General features: G+C 39.5%; 3 protein-coding genes across 7 annotated transcripts in view; 1 reads left to right on the top strand and 2 right to left on the bottom strand.

Moving 5' to 3' along the window:
- Positions 1–3,048: 3,048 nt before the first annotated feature.
- The window catches only part of LOC129720199 (calcium-transporting ATPase type 2C member 1), a 125,404-nt gene continuing 105,320 nt past the window's right edge, over positions 3,049–23,132 (bottom strand). For all 5 annotated transcript variants that reach the window (XM_055671648.1, XM_055671644.1, XM_055671646.1 and 2 more), the window contains exons 7-9: positions 8,502–8,817; positions 7,990–8,440; positions 3,049–7,926 (exon numbers count right to left, since the gene is read on the bottom strand). In XM_055671648.1, the coding sequence (XP_055527623.1) occupies positions 7,681–7,926; positions 7,990–8,440; positions 8,502–8,817 (1,013 nt within the window). In that variant the 3' untranslated portion in view covers positions 3,049–7,680. The remainder of the gene's footprint in view (positions 7,927–7,989; positions 8,441–8,501; positions 8,818–23,132) is intronic.
- On the bottom strand, positions 13,320–23,123 carry LOC129720200 (uncharacterized). The gene is made up of 2 exons (XM_055671650.1): positions 17,521–23,123; positions 13,320–17,469 (listed from the first exon to the last, which is right to left on the bottom strand). The coding sequence occupies exons 1-2, from the start codon at positions 17,527–17,529 to the stop codon at positions 16,864–16,866; spliced, it is 615 nt and encodes a 204-aa protein (XP_055527625.1). The 5' UTR covers positions 17,530–23,123; the 3' UTR covers positions 13,320–16,863.
- Positions 22,287–23,125, top strand: LOC129720201 (mantle protein-like). Its single transcript, XM_055671651.1, has 2 exons — positions 22,287–22,502; positions 22,563–23,125. Exons 1-2 carry the CDS (start codon positions 22,494–22,496, stop codon positions 23,106–23,108), a joined length of 555 nt encoding a protein of 184 aa, XP_055527626.1. The 5' UTR covers positions 22,287–22,493; the 3' UTR covers positions 23,109–23,125.

Consider the following 23,132-nt stretch of genomic DNA (forward strand, 5'->3'; position numbering starts at 1 on the left):
TAGTGTAAGCTTATTTTTACTTTTGAATCCGGTCTGGGTAAAGTTTGGAACATACCTGTTCAGGCATATTGCTTGTGCGGAGAGTACAATTCATATGAGTCAATGAATGAATCATAATCTTTGATGGATGACACGTTTGATTTTAAGGATATTAAATATGCAGATTCTCCGGTAACCCTCAGATGGTAAATCAATCGCCTGCAGGAGGATTTGTGCTTAATGCTGATGAAAGCATTAAAACATTCAAGTATTTTCCGAGTGAATGGCAACACTTACGAAAAATACAACAGGGATCATCGTGGTGGGTGAGGAAGAAGAGTAAGAAGCCAGATGTCTCTCCTTAGGTTAAGTTGAGAGACGAGATATCTTCGTGTACGTCACAATAGAAATTCCCATGCGACGAGACATGACTCGTACGAATGGTAAGTTTTCTCGCTCGCACGCTGCACACAGCACGAAGCGACTAAATGAGAAACGAGACTTGTAGCGCAAAGCGGACTGTCTCTTCTTTGTGCGAGCGAGATTTCAGGAAGTCTGGTCAAAGCACATAGAACAGACGTTCATCTTCTTTTCAAAAGATGTGTAAAAACTTGCAACCGCCATTTTCCACTAAGTGGTAATGCTCCCGCTATGTTGCGCTTTTGTCACTTACAAACCAAGCACTAATATCGATAAAATATCGATACAGTAATATTTATGCAGTGCAACTAGGGCACCATAAGACAGATGTCGTTAGTGTATTAACGTATTTTGATTCAAATTTTCACACACGATTTTCAAATTTCTTTATATGAACATGAATGTCTGTTCTCTGTGATCAAAGGTCTGTTCGATTCAATTCACCAGAAAGGTCACAGATTTTCCTCTTACAATGGTGTTAGCGTCACCCTCGGATTTCTCAACTCGGCAGTCTTTTTGCATATGGCCAGTTTTTCCGCAGCGGTAACATTTTCCGTTGAATTTCTTCGGCTTCGTCTTGCTTCGACCACCAATGAAAGCAGCAGATTTTTTTTTCAAACGAGGCTGTTATATCTACGCGCTTAGTTTCTTCACCTAGCAGCCATTGTTTAACCACATCCAAGGTAAGCTTTTTGTCGTCTATATTTTCCATCGCAGTTACAAGGGGATCGTAACTGTCTGGAAGGAAAAGCTGGGAAATCAGGTCTTTTTCTTGTAGCTTTGCTCCTGCAGACTTTAGCTGTCGCGCCAACTCGTCGAATATCAGTAAATGACTTCTCATTAACGTTCATTCCTTCATCCGAAGTCTGCCTAGCTGCTTACGCAAGAGAGTCTGGCTTGCTACTGACTTTTTCGCAAATGTGTCTTCCAACGCCTTCCACATTGCTTTGGCGGTCTCTTTTTCCCTAACGATTTCCAGGCATTCGTCGCCAACGGATCCTACCAACAAAGATTTAGCTTTTCGGTCCGTCTTCAGGATTTTTTTTGTTGGTTCGCCTTCAGCCTCTGGTGCTTCCTTAGAGAGTGCTTTCGAAACTTCTGCAGCATCCAAAAAAAGCTTGACGCGGAACCTCCAATTTTCGTAGTTAATACCGTTCAGCTGGAGGATTCCAGCACCTTCCTTCATCGTGGAGCCCATAACCTAAAGGAATGGACAACTGGAACTCACGAAAAACTTGAACAATAGTTTTATTGGTAGAACAGATTAACTAATGTGACCGTTCGCTTCAAGCGGTTGTTAGTGAGTGACTAGAAGAAAAAATTTTTGTCTGGTTGTCTCCATTGACTGTAGTGATCGATGCCTGCTTTGTCTTCACGTACTGATTGATGGTCGGCACTTTTCGGATGTTACTGATGTTAGGTCTTTACGGGGACCAAACATTGACTCTGACCATTATCTCGTCGTTTATAGGATCCCGAAACGGTTGTCGAACGTGCTTAAATCTCTCACTGAGGAAACTATGCGTTTTAACATACAGTGGCTGAAAGCTGATGGCGTGGCAGGAAAATACGCCAGAGAGCTACATCAACGGATCGCAAAACAGCAGGAGGAACTAGTGAAAGATATAAATGGGCTTTGAAGTAGCATTACCGGTACCATTGAAATGACTGTGAGAGAGGTAGTAGGTACGACGTGTGGAAGACAGTAAAACACCTGGGTTGATGCCAAGTGCCAGAGAGCGACGGACGAGAAGAACCGTACCAGAAGCCGCGTGCTCACTGCGGTTACGCGTCTGAACAGAGAGAGAGAGATACTTACAGTGAGGTAAGAGCTGCCGAAAAAAGAGTCCAAGAGTCAAAAGAAGCGCGTGCTCACCAGCGCCGAAGGCTACTTTGCTAGAAACGGCCCACGGGGCTTCTATAGAAAAGTCAACGGAATCAAAATCAGGAATTTCCCTGTGCCGGTATTGTGTTATAACAAGGACGGCAACCTACTCACGGGAGGAGCACTCTGAGGCGCTATTCAACGGTGATGAGCAAGATGAGCGAAACGGGAACAAGACGAGGATTAGGAGCAGGGTGCGATATGACAACGACGATCACTTCCATCAATAGTGATATGTCTGCCACGAGTACCTAGACTAAAGAAGAGGTATACCACAAAAAAAAAACAAAATAATGGTCGCAGTGGTCAAATCTTACAAAAAAAAGAGGATTAGGAGCACCGACCAAACTGTGGAACCACCAAACCAGGAAGAGAATGAAAAGGCGATCAGTAAGCTGAAAAACGGCAATGCCGTTTGGAAGGATGGTTTATCGGCTGAACTTCTAAAAAAAGGAAACTAGCAGCTGTACTATGTGATCTACCAGATCGTACTGGGGATCTGGGTGGATGAACAAATGCCGAACGACTGGTTGAAAGGCCTTATAATCTATAAGTATGGTTATCGACTGGATTGTTGCAACTATCCTGTATCCTGTTCTTCAGATCGAGACCGTTAACGGAGTTCTTCGTCGATGAATACCAGTCTGGTTTTTGACAGGGGCGTTCCACGACGGCTCAAATTTTCACCTTGCGAAAGATCCTTGATAAGTATCAAAAGAAATATGCAGTACGTGGAAGTGATACACAATACAAACAAAGCTACGTAAACTTGTAAAATTTATTGTTTCTTTACCAACGAATGTGAGTGAGAGTGCACTAGTTATGCACTTCAAGTTTTTTGGTCAAAGAAGTTCAAAGTATAGTTTACGTTTCCAATTAGGTTCCATCTGCGGAAAATTCCAAACATTGGTACAAAATTACTGAGCTTCGAGACTCCGCTAGCGTAAAATAAGGATAATATCAATCACAACGGAACTAGCAAAAACTCACAACACTCGCCAGAACTCCGGTGGTTGTGAATCTCTGCAAGACTACCGGTTATAATATCCTGCAACCTATACTTTTGGTTTCACTTAGTTGACTATTCTAAACGCTTGTTTCTGCTACATTTAGATATTACGATTTGATAATCTGCAAGCGCATCATCTGGCGCAGGCAGATTCATTTGGTTTATTTTTTGTGTTTATTTCTTTCCTTTTTTTTTTTGTTTTGCTGAAATGTATACTGATTAAGTAATGCAGCTGTATTATTTAGTGTTGTTTCCTTTCACTTGTGTTGTCACTAATATTATTGTATCCGTGTTGCATGTTGTTCTACTATTTTTATCATGTTTAGTATAATGACGCATTTTACTGGCCATGGCGTACAACAAACATTGCAATGTATAGGAAAACTGATGCGCACATATATATGGTTGTAAATATCGTTAGTAAAAGATGAAAATATAGCTTCGATTTTGTAGCATTTGAGAAAAGGTATTTGTGTGTGAGTTGTGCATGTGTGTGTCTATGCAGGATAGAAAGTTTTTCGGAACTGATATTAAAGAAAGAACAAAAAGTTTAGGAATGGTTTTTTGATATGTGAAATGAGCTAGAATGATAGAATAGTTTTAGAAATTTTCAAGCCAATTTTTATTGGCGGATGTAGGCAAGCGAGTGAAGTTGTGTTTTTCCTTTGCAGAAAATTCATTCGAGAGGATACTTTACGTTGTAAATTTCACATCAAATTATGAGGAATAGTAGGTTTTAAGTTGTTTAGTATGTACAGCGAACTGTCGAGAGATTATTTTTATCTTAAATCCGTGATGGTGGATTGTGATGATGATGTGGTGGCAAAACAGTCGTTTTGAACATCTCGTTCTGCGCCGTGTATTTGAAGTTGATTGCATTAATTGATTGTGCTTCTAAAATGACGATGAAGTGCTGCTTACGCGTGTAGTTATGTGATCTAAGCCATATTACTAAGCGCTGTGATACGGATTTGTATCGTTTATAACTAAACAACGAAACAATTATTTTTTATTTATTCTTTTCAAAGTTGAAACTCATCCTATTCTATTTTTAATTTGATTTTTTCTAATAATTATTCAATTCAATATTATTGTTGCAGCTGAACTAAGTGCCTTTTTGTTTCATTTGTGATCTCATTTTCTATTGTATTCACCAATTCTACAAACTATTATTATAATTTTTCTGTCGTTTTTTTTTTTGCAAAAATTTCACGAACTGTTAGATTAGTATCGATTTTTTCCTCTCACGCTTGAAGATTTGCTTGGTGATGTTTGGTGGTCCTTCCATTCATCGTAAGACTGATAGACATTGCTGATGTTTTCGCTTTTATTGGTGTTTTTCATATTGCTGCATTTTATTTTGGTGCTTTTGGTTCAATCACTTTTAGAAGACAACCAATCAGATCAACCTTAACTGTTTTGTTTTACTTATACCACAAATTGCAATCCACAAATTTCAACATATGTTCGTTTTATTGTAAGGATAGTAATCAAATAAATTATAATGGGAACGCTCGAAATGTATTAGGAAGGGGGTATCAAATCAGACAATTCTCTCAAACACAATCCAGAAGTTTACACATTTCCTTTCTTTCTTTATGTCGCATCAAATGGAATAAACTGTAGGTTCAAATCGCTAACGGCGTTTAGCTAGAGTAATAAAATCAATGTGCTGCATTACTAATGCAAACCAAATACCTGTCTCAACCAAACCACATTCCGCGCATTCTGCTGGTTCGAAACTTCAAAAAGTCACCAACCTACCTCCACGAAACGTGGGTTTTCCTACAGTTGCACCTTTCGTTTACGTAATAAAAATATATGAATATACACTTAAGCTACTGCCCATAAACCAATCGGAAATGACCGGCGATGGACAGGTCTACCTTTTTCACACGCCGCGAATCTATTGTCTTTAGTTTTCACTGATTGTGATTACAACTGCTGCCATAAATATACGTAAACTTAGTGATAGAGCGTAAAAGGTTTTCCGCTTTCGCTTATAATCCATCTGACCGGTTGAACGGTACAGCAAAGAAGTTTGCCGCTGATGGTTCGTGCCTGTACCCTCGTACCTAGAACATATCCTACTAAACGTTGGTAAATATTTGCTACTCATACTACGCATGTTTTTTATTACTTGTGCTCTTTTCCTCGGGAATCTTGAGTTAGTCAGCTAGCTAGTAGTTGGACACCGCAATTTTTTTCTCGATATGTTTGGCCATTCTTTTCATTTTCAGGTTTGTTCCGCACTTTTTACCATTGTACTATCAGACAGAAATGATTTTATTAGAATATTCAATATTTATAAAATGCACATGACGTTGCACCGTTTCGTTTACTAAACATTTTCCCTTTTTCACCTGGATTATTTAGGATTGGACCTGGATTTTTTAGGATTGGAAAGAAAGCTAGAGATGGGAATGTTTACACGCCTCCCAAGATGAAATGCAAAATGATGCTTAACTTGAGTTGAAGAATAACATTGATCGACAAAAGCGAAAAAAATGCGGTGGAAGATCAGAGTTTTTTAACTGTTCCTGTGATTTTTGGTGCCCCTAGCCAGCTCGGAAGTGCGTCAAGTCTTCAGAGACCTCAACGAAGTTTTCCCGTAAGCAAACGGAAAAACGACGAACCCGGCTGTTCTGCTGCCGAGGGGTACCAACATTCATGGTTAAACAGCTATAATCTTTCATTTTTTTAGTTTAGCTCAGGGGCAATTTTTCGTTTTTCGTCGACCATTGTAAGGTTTAAATAAACTTGTGTGAGCAAAGTATTGCACATTAAATATGCAGAAAAAGTATTCTTTTGTAAGATATGTATCACTGCGACTGCGTTTTGATCTTTTGTGGTGAAAAAAGTAACTAACAAAGTTATTACAATTTAGCAAAATGTCAAAAAATGTCAAAACACAGATATCAAGGATATGACAAAACAAATAGACTAAGCTAAAATTAATAGCTTAACTATAATTCAGTAGAATGTAAAAAAAGAAATGGCAATATGCTTACAACACAGTATAATATTCACATCAATCAATTCACATCAACAAGGAGAATGTTTGGATTTTAGTTATACGAGGAATGAAGGATTATAATTTGGTCAGTTATACTACAGTAACTGTTCGCTAACGGGGAGAAGAGCACTTCCCAGTTATCGAAATTGGCTCGCTAACTGGGATGTCATTTCAAACGTGAAAAAAACATCGAGGGGGATTTCGATAAACATTAGGCTCATGCTGCTTCACGACAATTTCATAAAAGATTTAAATTTTCAAGTTGATCGTCAGACAGAAAGTTCTATTCGTGTTGTTACTGTTTATGTTGCTATTAAATCCCAAACTAGAAGGCCAAACTAGAAAGTTATTCGGGAAACCAACAAGGAGCAGCATCATCCTTTAATGTTCCTTATTTACGGGCCCCCGTTAGTTACACTGAGGAGAAAAGAAAGTTATGAAAAGGCAATCGAAAAAATTGCGACATCAAATAAAAATAAATAAAAGAAATTCGACGCCCTTTCAAAAACATTTTTCAAAGCAGTAATCAATTTCTTGATTCACATTGTTTTTTAAAAAGTGACATATCGTTTGTTTCATGATTGTCAACAACTGCAAAGGTATTCCCACAATGCACAAACAAAGTAAATTTTTCAATAAGTACAACGTGATATGCATATCAAACAAGCTATCAGTAGATATAAATTGATACACAGAAACAGAACACAAATAAAATGTAAAGAACTCGTTTACTATGCGAAAACCTAACAAAGTAAACCATTAATAGGAAAACGAAAACCCAAACAAAATAGTTCTTTCAGAAAATAAAAAAAACAACAAAGAGTTAATTAACTTAGAACAGAATATACTGTATTACACTACATATACTTTTCCTGTCAAGCTCCAGCTATATCAAAGAGGAAACAAGTCTCAGGTTGTATAAATAAAATGAATGATGAGCAGCCAATGGCATATCAATTTGTATAAAAAATCTACAAAAAGTATTCCATAAATAACGCTAATTAAACGTAGTTCTTCGTGTAAATAAGCTTAACTAACACATACCCCCTAAAATTTTGAAATAGCACGATCTTACCATCCGTTTCCTTTTGTTGGTTGGAAATATCATTGTGTAATTTTTTTTTCTTAAATTTCATTCGGATTTTTTTTTCCTCATAGCTGACAAAGAACAGATTATTTTGTGGAAACGCAATTCGTCGATCTGCTCACTTTCAGTTCCTCCAAATTATCCTAACCTCTCGAGTTGAACGTTAAGCTTAAATAAGTCTCTTACAGTGTGTTTGTATGTGCTGCGTAAATGTTACCAATTATGCGGGTTCATGCTCAGTTCCTTTAGTCCTTCTTGTGCAATCTTCCAGCGTGAGGCGACTGTCATACGAAATCCAACTCGCTTCGCTTGCGGTACATTCGCCTCTCCATGGCCCGCTCGAACCACTTCTTCAGCTCGGAAACGACGAACACGCTGGACGTCAACGACACCAGAAAGATGAGATCGATCACCGAAAGCGCTTCGGTTTGGAATACCATCTGCAGTGGGGGGAAGTAGATAACCAGCAGCTGACCAAGCAGGGAGAACCCAACCGCCAACAGGAACATTCGATTCGTCAGTAGACCGATCTGCGAAATAAGCCGTTTGAAGAACTTCAAATTTTGCAAAATTTTGCAACTTAAAACACTAACCTGGAAAACGCTCTTCGTTTGTGACCGACAGCTCAGCGCATTCCACATATCAAAAAGGACAAAACAGGTGAAAGTCATTGTCGTATCTCGACTGGTCACTCCCGTCCCATCAGCCATTTCTCGCTGAAATACCCAAAGCGTTCCCAGAATGATAATCCCGGCCGACAGCAGCACATTAATAATAAGCGATTTGGAAATCATTGGTTGCTTCACGTTGCGAGGCTTTTGCTTGAGCACGTCCTGATCAACCGGTTCCACACCAAGCGATTGTGCCGGTGGACCGTCCATGATTATGTTGATCCACAAGATTTGCATCGCATTCAGCGGATTGGATATACTCATAAGTGTTGACAGTGCAATTAGTGAAAGTGCGGCAATTGATGTGCTCAGTTGAAAACGAACAAAATTCCGAATGTTCCAAAAAATGCCTTTGCCTTCCTCTATGGCAGCACTGAAAAGAAAATCTCCAGTTATTTTTGACTGCTATATTTTTCTAGATATAAATCGCTTACATAATGGTATGGAAATCGTCATCCACCAGAATCATATCGGCGGCCTCCTTGCACACATCCGTTCCATTCTTACCCATGGCAATTCCTATATCTGCACGTTTTAACGCCACCCCATCGTTGACGCCATCACCGGTCATACCCACAATATGACCATTCTGCTGCAGGGCTTTCACGATGGCGAGTTTGTGTTTTGGTGTTACCCGATAGAACACGCTAACCGTGTTGATCACCTTCTCCAGCTGCATTTCGTTCAACTGGTCCATTTCATGGCCTGACAGGGCTTGCATGTGCACAATATCTAGGCCGATTTTAGAAGCTGAAAAGGCGGAAATGCAGAACGATTGTAATATTTTATTAAAAAAGAGTTGAATAACCCTAATGATTGGAACATTTACAGAGGTAGCGGACAAATGTCTAAAATAGTATTGCTGCTCTTTGCAAGTACAAAACTTTCTTCTCAAGGATTCCAAATACTGCAGTAACTATACCGAATTTGATTTCCCGATTACTCTCGTAGTAAGATGCTAATCTACTAATCAACTTCACAATTGTCTACAAAAGAAATCCTGAACCGAAAGTCCCTTAACTTGATATTGAAATTATACAAAATCGATACCATTGTTTGAACGTGAAAAATAACTACACTGAAAATATAATACAGACTTGGAAAATGTACCGCATCCAGACGGAACTTGAATCCATCATCTCCTTGTCTCCGGCATGTTGCTTTATCCAACAAAACTACTGGACACTATGAACTCCCAAGAAAAATAATTGTGTCGCCATATTTAGTGCTTTGTTTCCCAACCTCAGCAGATCGTTTTGAAATAGTATATTTTCTTTGGAGAGCATAATTTAAGAATCTATTCATTACATATTTTAGGAGTGCTTTCCATATTCTCCAAAGCAGCAGTAGTAGCTGTGTATGTGATTGGGAAAACGAAAAAAAAGGGAACTGGAAAAATATGATAGATTTGAAAAATATACCGAGTCCTGTCTGCTAATGCTCAGTCCGATCAACTATACACACTGTTGTGCGGGAGGTATTTATGCGACTGAAAAGATATGTGCGAAAAGTTAGCTGTAGCTGATATCTACTATAGCCTGCGCGATCTCGGCATAGCCAGTCTGTGTTTTACCCACAGACCAGACACAGCATCGAAAGGTGAACAAAACACCAAATTCCGGAGACAAATAGATTGCGGGTTCCAGTCTAGATGCAGTATATTTTTCCAAGGCAGTATCATATTTCGCAGTTCACCTATTTTTCCTAACAATATTATCTACTTTGATGAGCCTCTGCCTTATTTGTCGACTGTTAACTTCCGATGCTCAATTGATTTTTAATTTTGGGCTTTGGAATTTCGACCGAATAACATTTTCGATCTTCGTATTTCGACTTTGGATCTCGAGTTTCGGGGATTCAAATGGTGAGTTGACAACCTAGAAGGAGCGTCAAACTTAGCTCCGGTTCTCACAAGTTCCTGCCTCACACTTCCACGAGTCATACGATCACAATGGACTGCCAGCTGAAACATGGACACAACTGGTTGGAAGGGGAGGTCTGCTTAATATAGACCACTTCCTTCAGTGGACCACCTAAACTTCTTACACCAAATGACACATTATAAATATACTTATAATGATTTGTACCTTGACAACTTCAATAATGTTCTTCATTAGAAATGTTGCAACAGACGTTTACTTTATTATTCTTCATTAAAGCTGTAAAAATGTCTTTTAATAACAGCTACCTGGTTTGCCATGGTCTGTTAACGTATTCATAGGAAAGGGGTTCACCAAAAACTGTACTGGCATCACACTTTCCAAGCGAAACTAATCAGATTTTCGATGAACAGGTAGGATAATAGTGTCTTTAAAAGATAAGCAATAAATTTTACTAGAAAAAAACACTTAAAATATTGAAAAAATAGTGGCCCAAATAAGGATGGAAATAATATTGTTTTCCTTATTCCGACATGCTTCATTTCGAACAAGAGCTATCATCAATATAACTCCGCGAATCATAGTTACCATAGTAACCATAAATTTGTTATGATCTCGTTATTTTACAAAATTGCTGCTAAAATGGGAAAAACGCAGAAAATTGGTAAAAAATATACTGAAGCAGCTGGTACTGAGTGTCTTCAAGTAATAAAAAGTGGTGTTTCGACTAGAAAAGCTTGCAGGCGCTACAATGTTTCACGATCCACCGTAATGTTCCGTGCAAGCAGCAAGTGGTCAGGAAAACCACGAAGAGGTAAACCAACTGCATTGACTGCCGCGGAAGAGGATTCAATTGTTCGTTGGATAACTCAGATGGCACGTAAAGGATTCCCTATTAAGAAGAAAACCCTCGTCATTCGAACTGCAAGATGAAAGCCGGTACAATAGTAAACTTTTATGTTATTCAATGCTATTGCAATATTTCTTGCGGCATTTTTCTCACTAGCGTGAGTTTCGTAATAGGACTTCATGCACTTCACTGTGTTTTCACCGTGAAGTGACTCCCGTAATGGTACTGTGGATTCATGAACCGCCATCCAATACTCTCAGTGCGTAAGCCAGAGTTAGTTTCATCAGCGGCAGCTACGGTTGAAGAGATATATTATTTAGACCTGGCCCAAATTGGGAAACTGTTGTGGTCCCAATAAGGAAACGGTGGCCCATTAAAGGAAACTGAAGCGATTCTAGGTATTATCTTGTTGTTTTTCATGCAGAAAAGATGATTAACATGTTACTTCATGTTTACAAATAATGAAATACTTAATTCAGTTTGGATATTTACACTTTTTCTTGCAAAATTTGCAGCTACGGTACTAAGTGGTCCATTAAAGGCAGTTATATTCTATATCCTGGCCAATGTTGTCAACCGACAACAGCTAAGTGAGAAGGTGCGACGCGATCAATGCGCGTTGACCATATCATGGCGGTAGAGTAACTGCTGTTCATCAACGTCCTGGTGCCGGCATGGGACTGTGCTGTAACAATAGTCCTCGGGCGAGACTGGGAATTAGTACAGCCGTAAAAACAATCAGTACAGGAAGCAAATAATGTGAATACGGACCGGAACAACCGGCAAAGACCTAAGTAACGAAAACGTAATAGCGATTGGAAACTCGGATCATGGAACTGCAAGTCACCTAATTTTTTGGGAAGTACCTGCATTCTTTCCGATTTATATGGATTCGTTAGTTCGACATTGTAGCACTGCAGGAGGTATGCTGCATGGAATATCGGCAGATACGTACAGAGATGGTTACATCATATACGAGAGCTGCAGCAACTTTGGTTGTGATGGGCAAAATACAGAAGCGCGTGATTGGGTGGTGCCCAATCGACAACAAGCTGTGCAAGTTGAGAATCAGAGGCAGTTTCTATTATTAACGTGCACAGCTCTCACCTACACGCAAAAGTTGGAGTGTGCGTAACCAGATCATTTATGAGCGAAATTGGCGCATTTACGGGAACCAGTACAACGCATGTGCGTTGGGCATAACGCATTTGATGCTCTAGCGTATTTTGAATGTATTGCGCAGCTCCAAATTAGAGATGGTCGGGTATGGAAAATTTGTTACCCGTACCCGACCCGTACCCGACTAATCGAAAATTTTCAAACCCGTACCCGACCCGAACCCGAAGTCTGGTTTATTTAAAATACCCGTACCAGACCCGAACCCGAAAAATATCTATTCCAACAACCCGTACCCGACCCGTACCCGAAAGAAAAAAACGCCCAAATTGCTTGAACCCGACCCGTCCTGGAAAAATACCTGGGTATCTCGCACGTTATATGCACTGATTGTCATATGTGGTTTCTCGAGATGATGGCCGGAGTTAGACAAGAACCGAGGGTGAATGTGAACGAATGTTAATGAACCCAGAGTTCCAGGATGGTCCACTATTAAAAGTGCATGTCTGGTAAAGTTAATAAAACGATGAGTTTTATGTGAACATCGCAGCAAACTGAAATCTACATATTATAATAAGGTCAAAGATAATATTGTTTATAACTTGAAAAAAATTTAATAATTCATTTGAATTTGCCGAATACCTTTAATTTTTGAGTAAAGATTCGATGTCATCGCATACTGACGTTTTTTACATATGTTTTTAAAAAAAATCATTAAAACGCTCCGCAGCTTCAATGATAGCTTGGATTTTTTTGGCGTCAAAGAAAAAGTTGATTTGTAGTTAGTGTGTATTACCTATTTTGTTTTAATTTAAAAAAACCTTTTTTTTCGCAAAATTTGGTTGAATTGAGGGGTTGTGCCAAAGCTACGTAAGGAGGTCGCACTGTGGCGTTGCTCGTAGTTGAAGATTAAATTCTATTTAATAAAAAAGTTAGGGGAAAAGTGCCAAAATCAATAAAAATTAGGTCACGTGCTTTATGGACGGCCTCAAATAAAAAATGGAATGGAGATTAGTGTTTAGCACGCCAAAATTAATTAAACACCATATTTTTGTGCGTTTATCCACACTTTTTTTACTTAGCCAGCCTTTGTATTAGGTTGCCTTACTGTACAATGCTCCGCGGTTTCCCTGACAGATGTGAAAAAAGCCCGGCAAAAATTTCAATTAATTCAGAACGGTTGCAGGAAGAACTATTCACTTTCGCATTAGAAAAAGATAGCACGATATCATTCCCTTAGTGCAAAGACTGCCTACAACTGTCAGAATAGGCATTGGCCGATCCCTCGTTGAGTGAGAATGGGCAATTTCTTCTCCGATCTTTCCGATTATCGACATTAAGAAAACACCTAGGTTTGAAATGTTAAAAATTAAATTCTCATAATGCACGAAAATCGAATTACCCGTACCCGACCCGTACCCGACCAATTGAGAATTTTTCAAACCCGTACCCGATCCGAACCCGAAGCCTTGGTTTTTAAATTACCCGTACCCGACCCGAACCCGTGAAATATTTCTTGGCGTTACCCGTAACCCGACGGGTTTCGGGTAAAAATACCCGTACCCGACCATCTCTACTCCAAACCACTACACTTATAAAGCATCAGCCGATGTTCAGAAGGTTGGCATCGTTAAAACAGTGCAACCAGCAATCAATACTGATAAGTTGGGTACTGACTCCATTGAAGAAATTATTGTCTGATTGATTCACTTTCATGAATCAGGTTATTTGAAACCATCATTCAACCATTAACAATAAACAAAAACATGAGACTAGTCCAAAACATTTTGCATTTAATTATGACTCTGGTTTAATTCACATGCATTCGGTTCTGCGTTACTGAAACCAGCGTCAATAACTTCCACGGCAACAAGGCTCGCTATTGGCTGTTTCGGTTGCTGACGATTTTTAGGGATGCACGAGCCGTTGATACGCACCGGCTCGCAAAAGTAAAAAACGGTTTTTTGAGCGCCTCGAAACTGATCGTTCGCCCGAAGCCGAAGTTTACCGAGACATTACGATTTTTGTGTATATGATACATATTCTGATTTTGATCTCTGTCAATGTATTCCTTGTACAACTTTTGCGTTATGCGTATCACGCATTGGTTGTGCGAAGTCAAAGCAAATTCTGTGCGAATTGAAAGGACACATTGGATGATTAAGGCTTTGAACTTTTGCGTGTAGGAATGATAACAAATAAACACGCCTTCACGCGCAACTGGACCGTGCATACGATAGCATGCACATGACGTAAAAATCGCTATCGGAGATCTCAACGCCCAGGTTGGCAAGGAGGAGAAATTCAGACCGTTTATTGGAATGTTCAGGGCACACCGGCCCACGAACGAAAACGGCCTTCGACTCATGAACTTTGCTGCCTCCGTAGCCATACGTTGTAGTTACTTCCAGCATAGCCTCCCATATCGGTACTCCTGGAGATCACCGCTACCGTCCGTCGCCACGGTATGATCTGGAGCGATTTAAAGTCCCCAAAGTTGATACAGCTGCAGCAAAGAACCCGTCCGTCATAACATGACTCGACACAAACAGAAACGAAGGCAGTAGAGTCTACTTCATTTTTTGGGACAAAAAACGCCGCCTGGAAGAGCTGAAGTGGGAGGAAATGAACAGGCAGTATTGAGGAAGAAGCACGTAGATTCTAACGCAGGTTTTGTGCCGCGAGCTGAAATGTATCGGGATAAAGATGGAGGAATCTTGACGGATGAACGTGAGGTGATCGACAGGTGGAAGCAGCTCTACAATGAACACCTGAATGGCGCAGAGACAGAACACCAAGATGGTTGGAGGAACAACTTCGTCAGCACAGTGGACTACAATTCGCCCCTCCCCCTCCCTTTACCCCGGTAAGTGAAGTTAAGGATACTATCAAGCAGCTCAAGAGCAACATATCAGCTGGAAAGGATGGCATCGCAGCGGAGCTCATCAAGCAGGGCCGGGATTAGTTGGCTTTCTGTTTGCATCAGTTGATAGTCAGGATATGGGATACAGAACAGCTACCGGACGAGTGGAAGAAGGGAGTAATATGCCCATACAAGAAAAGCGACAAGTTGGAATGTGACAACTACCGAGCGATCACGATCTTCAACGCAACCTACAAAGTTCTGTCCCAAATCATCTTTCGCCGTCTCTCGCCTCTAGCATGAAGGTTTGTGGGTAGTTATCAAGCCGGAAAACGGACCAAATTTTTACGCTACGACAGAGCCTCCAAAAGTGTCGCGAATACCAAATCCTCACGCACCACCTATTCATCGATTCCAAGGCCGCTTACGACACTAGTGACCCTGTAGAGCTATGGAATGTTATGAACGGAAATGGCTTCCTTGCGAAACTAACAAGACTGATTAAGGCAACGATGGATAGTGTACGGTGCTGTGTGCAGATTTCGGGAACGATATCAAACCCGTTTGAAACAACCAAAGCACTTCGACAAGGCGACGGTCTTTCCTGCCTCATGTTTAACATTGCGCCTGCATGTGTTATGAAACGTGCGGTCTTCAACATGCAGGGCACGATCTTCAATAAATCCAGCCAGTGGATCAGAAAAGGTTGGATTGAAGGTGAATACGTCGAAAACCAAGTATCTGCTAGCAGGGGAACCGAATGCGATAGGGCCCGCATAGGCAGTAGCGACGGAGATGAGTTCGAGGTGGTTGACGAATTTGTATACCTAGTGTATCATTGGTAACGTCAGACAACAACTGCAACAGCGAAATCCGCAGCCGTATTATAGCTGGAAGTCGGGCCCAATTACGGACGCCACAAGACGTTGAGATCTGGCAAACTTCGCCCCCGAACTTGTAGCATCTTCGGATCATGTGGGAATGATGTAGGGAGGCGAAGAATCATCCACGAGCTGGCGCAACTCTACCCAGCCCAGTATCCAGTAAGTCGCTAAAGCTGGAAGGGTACAATGGGCGGGACATGTTGTAGGAATGCCGGACAATAAAACCGCAAAAATGGTGTTCGTTTCGAATCCGGCCCGTACAAGACGTAGAGGCGCGCAACGGACGGTTGGAACAAGTGGAGCGAGATCTCGAAAATGCAGGACGCACAAGAAACTGTAGATAAGCTGCCATGGACCGACTGCGTTGGCGTAACATTGTGCACAGGTGAAATTCTGTGGGATGTTTCACCAAGAAAGTTAGTAAAATCTCGAGTTTTGACATTGTATATCTAAAGCTTGCAATTCAAGCTTTAGTTTATGGCTTTCATCCGAATCGGAATGTAGCACCAAGTCTTTGCTTTGCTTACAGCTTTTATTCATCGATTGCGGTTCTTAAAGTCTCTATGGCTGTTTGTTTACTTGGTTTTCGGAACAATAACTATCGGAGTATTCTTTAATCCCAATGTTATGGAAATCTTGAAAAAGCAATTGGACTGCCTTTTGTGGTAAATTGGCCAGTCGACTTGTAACACTTTTATACTAACGAAAGTCAAATTTGTTAGCTGAATAATCTATAAACTTTTTTCATTATAAAATTCACATTGCATTAACAACGTTTTTATGGTTAACCTCAATAAATTTTGCATCATTTTTGGAATTGAATCAATAAACTATCTTTAAGATTCCAGAAATTTTAACTTGAGAATCCTTCCTTTCCACTCAGTTTGTCAAGGGTGAAAAATTGCGTGAAAAATTAAAAAACGGTAGAAACAAGCCTGAATAAAAAACGTTCTATGCTACACAGTGAATTTTAAATAATCAAGTCGTAATTAAGAACATGAGTTTTGCTGAAAAATTTCAATTGTCTTTGATCTATTCAACTTCTATCGCAGTAGCGTAAGATTATTCCCCTGGAAAAAAATATTTTGTTACTAAAAACTAAGAATTTGGTCATCTTCTTGTCTTTTCAACATAAATTCGGAATCAAAACTCAAACACATAGTACTTTGGGTTAATAAATAATTTTATTCCAACCAACAAAATTTATCCCTCCTTGTGCAACAACTTTTTCACCAGCCCGATTGGATCGTGTAGCTTGGACAAATATGGTTTCTCGATGATTTTCTCCGGCACGGCAGAGACGGTGTAGGGAACCTCCACGAAGTGCGGCACCTGGTAGTTGATCTTGGTATGCACTGGGTTGAAAACGTACTTCTTGTACGGGATCTCTTTGATCACTTCAACCTGCTTGATCACTTCGACGTGCTTCTTGACGGGCACATGGACAATTTTTTCCACGTGTTTGATCACCTCGTATGGAACCTCAACCTTATCGATAATAACCTTCTCAATTGGTACTTCCTTGATCACCTCGACGGGGCGCTCGATGAAGACTTCCTTGGTGACGGGCACATGCTGCAGCACTTCGACTGGTTTTTCGATATCGATCACCTTCTCAACCGGAACTTTTTCGATAAAAGTTTGCGGCACATGCTTCACGATTTCATCTCCTTTAGTGAAATCAACTTTAACGAGCGGCACCGGAACTTTCTCAATGTATGGTTTTAAAACGGGCAAGGCAATATCTTTGACGTGCGAGTGGGCGATAACCGCGTGGGCGATACCCGCGAGGGCACACACTAGAAGTAACTGGTGGAAATTCAGTAAGTTACCGTTTTGAATTGAGAAATAATTACTTACCACATTCATTATGACGACCCTCGGTTGCAGAACTGTATTATATGAAGTTGAAAATCGCTTTGATGCTTATCACTGACTGAATGGGCATTTAAATAGAATGAAAGCGTGAATACTGAACGGATCTGCCGTTGGAAGGAGGAAATGCAGAAACCCGTTTCTTACGTTGTGGACAGTTAATTATGACGCTTACAACGAAGACCACAATAAGGGAATACGTAAACAATTTTATAACTGTCTCTTTCCGAATGCTTTCTTCCGATTATATTTTGAGACAACTATGAGAGTTTTTTGGAGCTTCATTAGTAAATCGTATAATGAAGTAAATATTAAATTTGGGATAGTAAACCTATGATTAATTTACAATTCAAATTATATGTTTTCAATTAGAACTAGAATAAAGTGTCGATTTATAAAATTAAAAAGAGGAAAATTGTAATTTACCTGAAGTTTCAATGATGATTTTTACTTTAGCAATTAAGCTTGAAATTAACCTACGCGTATTCTTTTCTTTTTAAATTGAGGGTTAGTAAGTAACAAAGATCATAGATAAATGCAACCTAAATCCTAATCATATCATTTTGATTCAACTTCAAACATATAATGTTCCTGTTGAGACCAAATGGGAATTATCTTATGATAAAAACACTGGTCGACAAAAACGAAAAAAGTATTGCCCTAAAGTTCGAAATAATTGCCCCAAAAAGATTATAGCTTTTAACCCTCCCTGTGAATTTTTTGTAATTGCTCACCGGGTTCGTCGCTTCTACGATGGCTTATGGGAAAACTCATTGGAGTCTCTGAGAAAGTTATCTCACTAGGGGCACCAAAATTCACAGGAATGGTTGAAAAGCCATAATCTTTCGTTTTTTTTTCAGTTTGAGCAATAGGGCGAAACCTGTGTTTACCAGTGTAACTTGCACAAATCGTTCAATCTGGCAGATGGTGATCGAGAATCCCTTAATGTACCAAACTTTGCTCTTATTTCATTTTCCATTGTTTTTGTTTGGGAAAAGCGTATTCTTAATTTGTTGGCTTGTTGGCAACGATTTCACACACGTAAACACAAATTCTTTGAGTCAAGTTTCTCATCTCATTTAGTAGTGATGAGTAGGATGAATTTGTTTCTTTGAAAATTTTTAGCGGATTTTGAAGAAATCAACGAAGTGAAAAATTCATTGTGAGGCGAGAGTTTCCTGCAATCCGCGAGGCACCTAGCTAGCAAAAAATGTGTTTTTAACCGTAGTTAAATACGGTGTTTTAACGCGGGAGTTATCAGAGAAAAACTAGCTGGAAGAAATTTCCACCAGCAGCATCGAATTGTCACCAAATAGCTGTGTTTGTCCACAGTTTGTGTTCTTGACTTTTTTTAATTCCACTCGTTCCTGAAGGTTCACAGTTAACGACCATTCAACTTTATTTGTTGTGTTTGTAAGAAACCTAATTATTGCCAACAAACAACATTAATAAACGGTGGGAATTGATTCAGAGTCACCCTCAGGGCCCGAGGAATACAGCCCTATGTGCCAGTTCGTGATATTCTCGCTCAGCGAAACTTGCCATACATGCTACATGTTTATAGCTACTTGAAGAGCATCAAGGTGTCAATTTAACAGCGAAACAAAAAAAAAAACATGTTAGTTTTAGTATTAGATTTAGTTTCAGCTCGTAGTCGGCAGCGAGGGTAAAGAATTTGCCTTTAGATTATAAGATATTCTAGACCATAAGGCATTAGATTTAATTGGCTCCGTAAAACATTAATTTGTATTGTGCCGTGTCAAATAAATGTTGTGTGAACAAAAAAAAATTGATTCAGAGTCCATAGTTTAGATGCAAAATATATGTATTTTGTTTTGTGACACGTGGTCGCTTAACAGAAGTGAACAGGAACATCTTTTAAGCACCTCATGCAGCCTTCTGTGTGTTGAGACGAAATACTCGAAATGTGTAAGGTGAAATGCAAACATAAGTATGTCAATTTGTTAACTATCTTTCTTTCTATCAGCACTTGTTTTCAGGTTATAAAACTGATTTAGCAAATTTTAACAATAATCAATTGAAGTTCCCAATCGAAGGACACTATTTCGGTTACCCTAAACCTATTTTAAGCAATTTGCATCTGTTTTGCAGGGATTTTCTTCAGCACCAAAATGGCGACTAAATGGCTAAAATTTCGGTTGATTTCTTTGGAATGATGTTTATTCAAAGATTTTTCGGCGTTGTGTGGTATTTTATATGCTCGTAAGAGAGCTATTTAATCAGAGTCTTTGTTCTCGTTACTAAAATTGTCAATGCTGATCAAAATTCAGGAGTTTGAGGCCTGTTTTCTACGACTGATTAAAATAGGCGTCACTGCTTAACCCGTTCCTTACCCTGATTGGGGAACAGAGATATGAGTAAGGGAGAATACCGCAGAAAGTAAATAAAAGGGAACAACGGAGAAGATTCGGTGTTTTCCTGCTATAACTAGCAATGTCGTTACCGTGCAACGCCCGTGCTGTTTAAATAAACTGTTGCTTAGTTCAATCGTTGGTCATTTCGAGAATTATATTCGAATTGGTGTTTATCGCATGACATAAACAGTAGCGTGCTAATAAAAATCGACTTTTCGAATTGCGTTCACGGTAGATCTCAAAAGTTTAGACTTCTCGAAAAAAGTTCCCATGAAAAATTCCAGCTCAATCGTGCAGTAGCCTCGTTACCAGGACTCGGTATAACCGCGAAATTCCATTTCCATAAACAGGCAGACATTCGATGCAACGTTTCGTTGCGAAGTCTCAAATAGTACATTTTTCCGGTACATTTGTTCCGGTCGTCGGAACAAAGTGCTGATACTAGGCACTCTGTATCCCGTGGGAGAAGTAACGACGGTCACATAGTAGCAAACTGAGTAGGCTACGGAAATGAAGTAGCGATAAAGTTCTCCTTCTTGGTAACTAGGGTGTTGGACTACTTCGGCAGGGGTTTCTTCGTCATATATTTCTCATAAGGATGAAGCAAAAATTATGACGAAGAAAACCCCTGACGAACTAGTCCCACACCCTATAGAAAAAAGGAATTGTTTCTCTCCGGAGTTTCAGTAGGTAAGGTTCAAAAGGAATTTGTTTAACAAAATCAATCTAGCAGGGGTGACTCCGAGAGGCCGTCATTTTCTCCGTACGTAAGAAAGAGGATATTCGTATTACAAATTCCTGGCAAACGCCTAAAAGATTAACTTAGCGTTTGCAATCGGACTTTGGGGAGTCGTGCCTCAAAGCAGTCAAAGTTTCATATTTTTAACTAATGAAAAAAGCATACAATTTTCGAAATCGAAAAAAAAATTGGATGCCGAATGAAATGCATAAATTGTCGAGATCTGGTGTTATCTTTACCCTTCTTAAAAAATATCAACCTTTGGGAGTCCGAAAATTTTTGAGTGGAAAGCTCTTCCAGAAAGTCGACCGTCAACACAAGATCTCAAAGTTTTATGCATTTCCAAGACAACCGGTTTCGAAAAAACATTTTAGATTCCGACAATTTCATGAACTATAGTCATATGTTGTCTGAATGTTCAAAAATATATATAAAATCGGTAAAACAACACTAGTCAACACAGATGTGGCCCTAAAGCTCAAACTGAAAAAAATGAAAGATGAATCAATGTTACAGTGAAGATAATATAGCGTGACAGGCTTCAGTGGGCTGGACATGTAACCAGAATACTTGACTATCTTCCAAAACTATCTCAGAAGTACCAAAGTAATTTATCGTAGGTACAGGTCTTCGGGTTTATTCGGTACGTCTAATGTCCACGGTCCATACAATTTTTTTTGAAGTTATGTGAGCAGTTGTCCACGGAGGGGGGAATCAAAACCGTTCAAAATCTGTCCACCTGGTATGTGAATGGCCCCTAACATACAGAAACTTGTTAGGGGCCATTGTTTTATACGATATGCCCGTCTCAATCATTGTTTTGCGCTAATCCTTTCACATCTTGTTTTATAACTGACCCATCTAAAGCCAAAAAATATAGAATAATGTATGTATATAAGAGTGGGGCAGAGTGATTTTCCAGAACCAAGCTTTTTGGTCCCATTTGGTGCCCCGAACAATCCTTAACTTATCGGAAGTCAATTGTTTGTTTGTGAAAATTTGTAACGAAAACCTACTTTTTTAAATTTTCAACCATCTAAGCAAATTGAATCCAAGTTTCAAGGATCTTGTACAAACAGTAGCCTGATTTCTGCAAGAAATATTCAATTATGTTGCGATAACAAGAAAAAACCCATCACTATTTTAATGATAAAATGTGAAATTGTTTATGTAAAATCTTTTGCTAAATACAATAACTTAAGGAAATTGAAAAAACATAACCACATTTAATCCAATTCATTTTTTTATGTGACAACGAAAAAATTAGTTTCCGATACATATATAGTATTGCATATACCGAAAAGCTCAGAACAAAACAACCATCCAATCTGGGAAGTTCCACAGTCATATCTGACAATTATTGAAGATGGATTTGCAAACTTAATTTATTAGGTCAAATGTAACACTCATTGTTTTAATTCATTTCCCAGTTGAAATAATGCAGAACAAACGAAATCCCATTTAGTCATCCTATTGATAAAAGAAACCATATTCACTAACTCCTCCGTGTTGTGCTTAATGCGAGTTAAAGGGTTTTCCGTTCACCTTGTCAAACTCGAAACATAACATTTGCGCTCGCAATAAATAGCTAACTACAATTTGCAACCGCATACCTGAACTGTGGAATGTCTTACATCTTTATAAGTAAGCATACGTCCTAATGCGGCCCTTTAAATTTAGGTTTCCATAAACCAGTACAAGTGAAAGCAGCACCGAACCTCTTCTATGTCAGGTAGAATCGTTTTGCAATTCACCGTGTCGCTATATAATACCCTTACAGGTCGCATCGGACATCAGTTAACGAGAAGTATTTCATCGAGCCAGCACACAATCCCCTATTCATAATGAGAATTGTAGGTATTTTTGAACTAAAAATCAGTAGCCTAATATTAACGTGTCCTTGATTGTTTCAGATCGCACTAGTAGGCATTTTCGTGCTAGTCTGCGAGGCAAATATTGTTCCGGTCGACGTCAAAGTTCCTATCAAGGTCCCGGTGCTGGATATAAAACATGTGGAAAACGTAGTGTCTCCAGTGCGAGAAGTCAAAGTACCCGTCATCAAACAAGTTGCCGTAGAGCACACCGTACCGCACTTTCATGAAGTTCCCTACATCAAAAAAGTGCCAGTTGAGCACGAGGTGAAAGTGTTTCGTGATGTAGAAGTTGTACGAGAAGTGCCCGTGGAAAAAGTTGTCCACAAGCGTGTGGAGGTGCCGGTTCCAGTCATAAGAGAGGTTGAACTAATTCGAGAAGTGCCTGTCGTCCAAGAAATCCCACACGTCAAGGTAGTTAAGGTGGTCAAGGAAGTTCCAGTGGAAGAGGTCGTCCACAAGGACGTTTATGTTCCAGAAACGCATGCTGTTAAGGTTCCAATTCATGTTCCAGTTATCAAGCAAGAAATAAAGCAGAAGCCCTCAAAGTTGGCGAACCTTTTGCATTTTGATGGATTTTTTGGATAAGAAATAAACAAAAATGCTAACTTA

The sequence above is a fragment of the Wyeomyia smithii genome, chromosome 2, assembly GCF_029784165.1.
Source record: "Wyeomyia smithii strain HCP4-BCI-WySm-NY-G18 chromosome 2, ASM2978416v1, whole genome shotgun sequence".
NCBI classification, from domain to species: Eukaryota; Metazoa; Arthropoda; class Insecta; order Diptera; family Culicidae; genus Wyeomyia; species Wyeomyia smithii.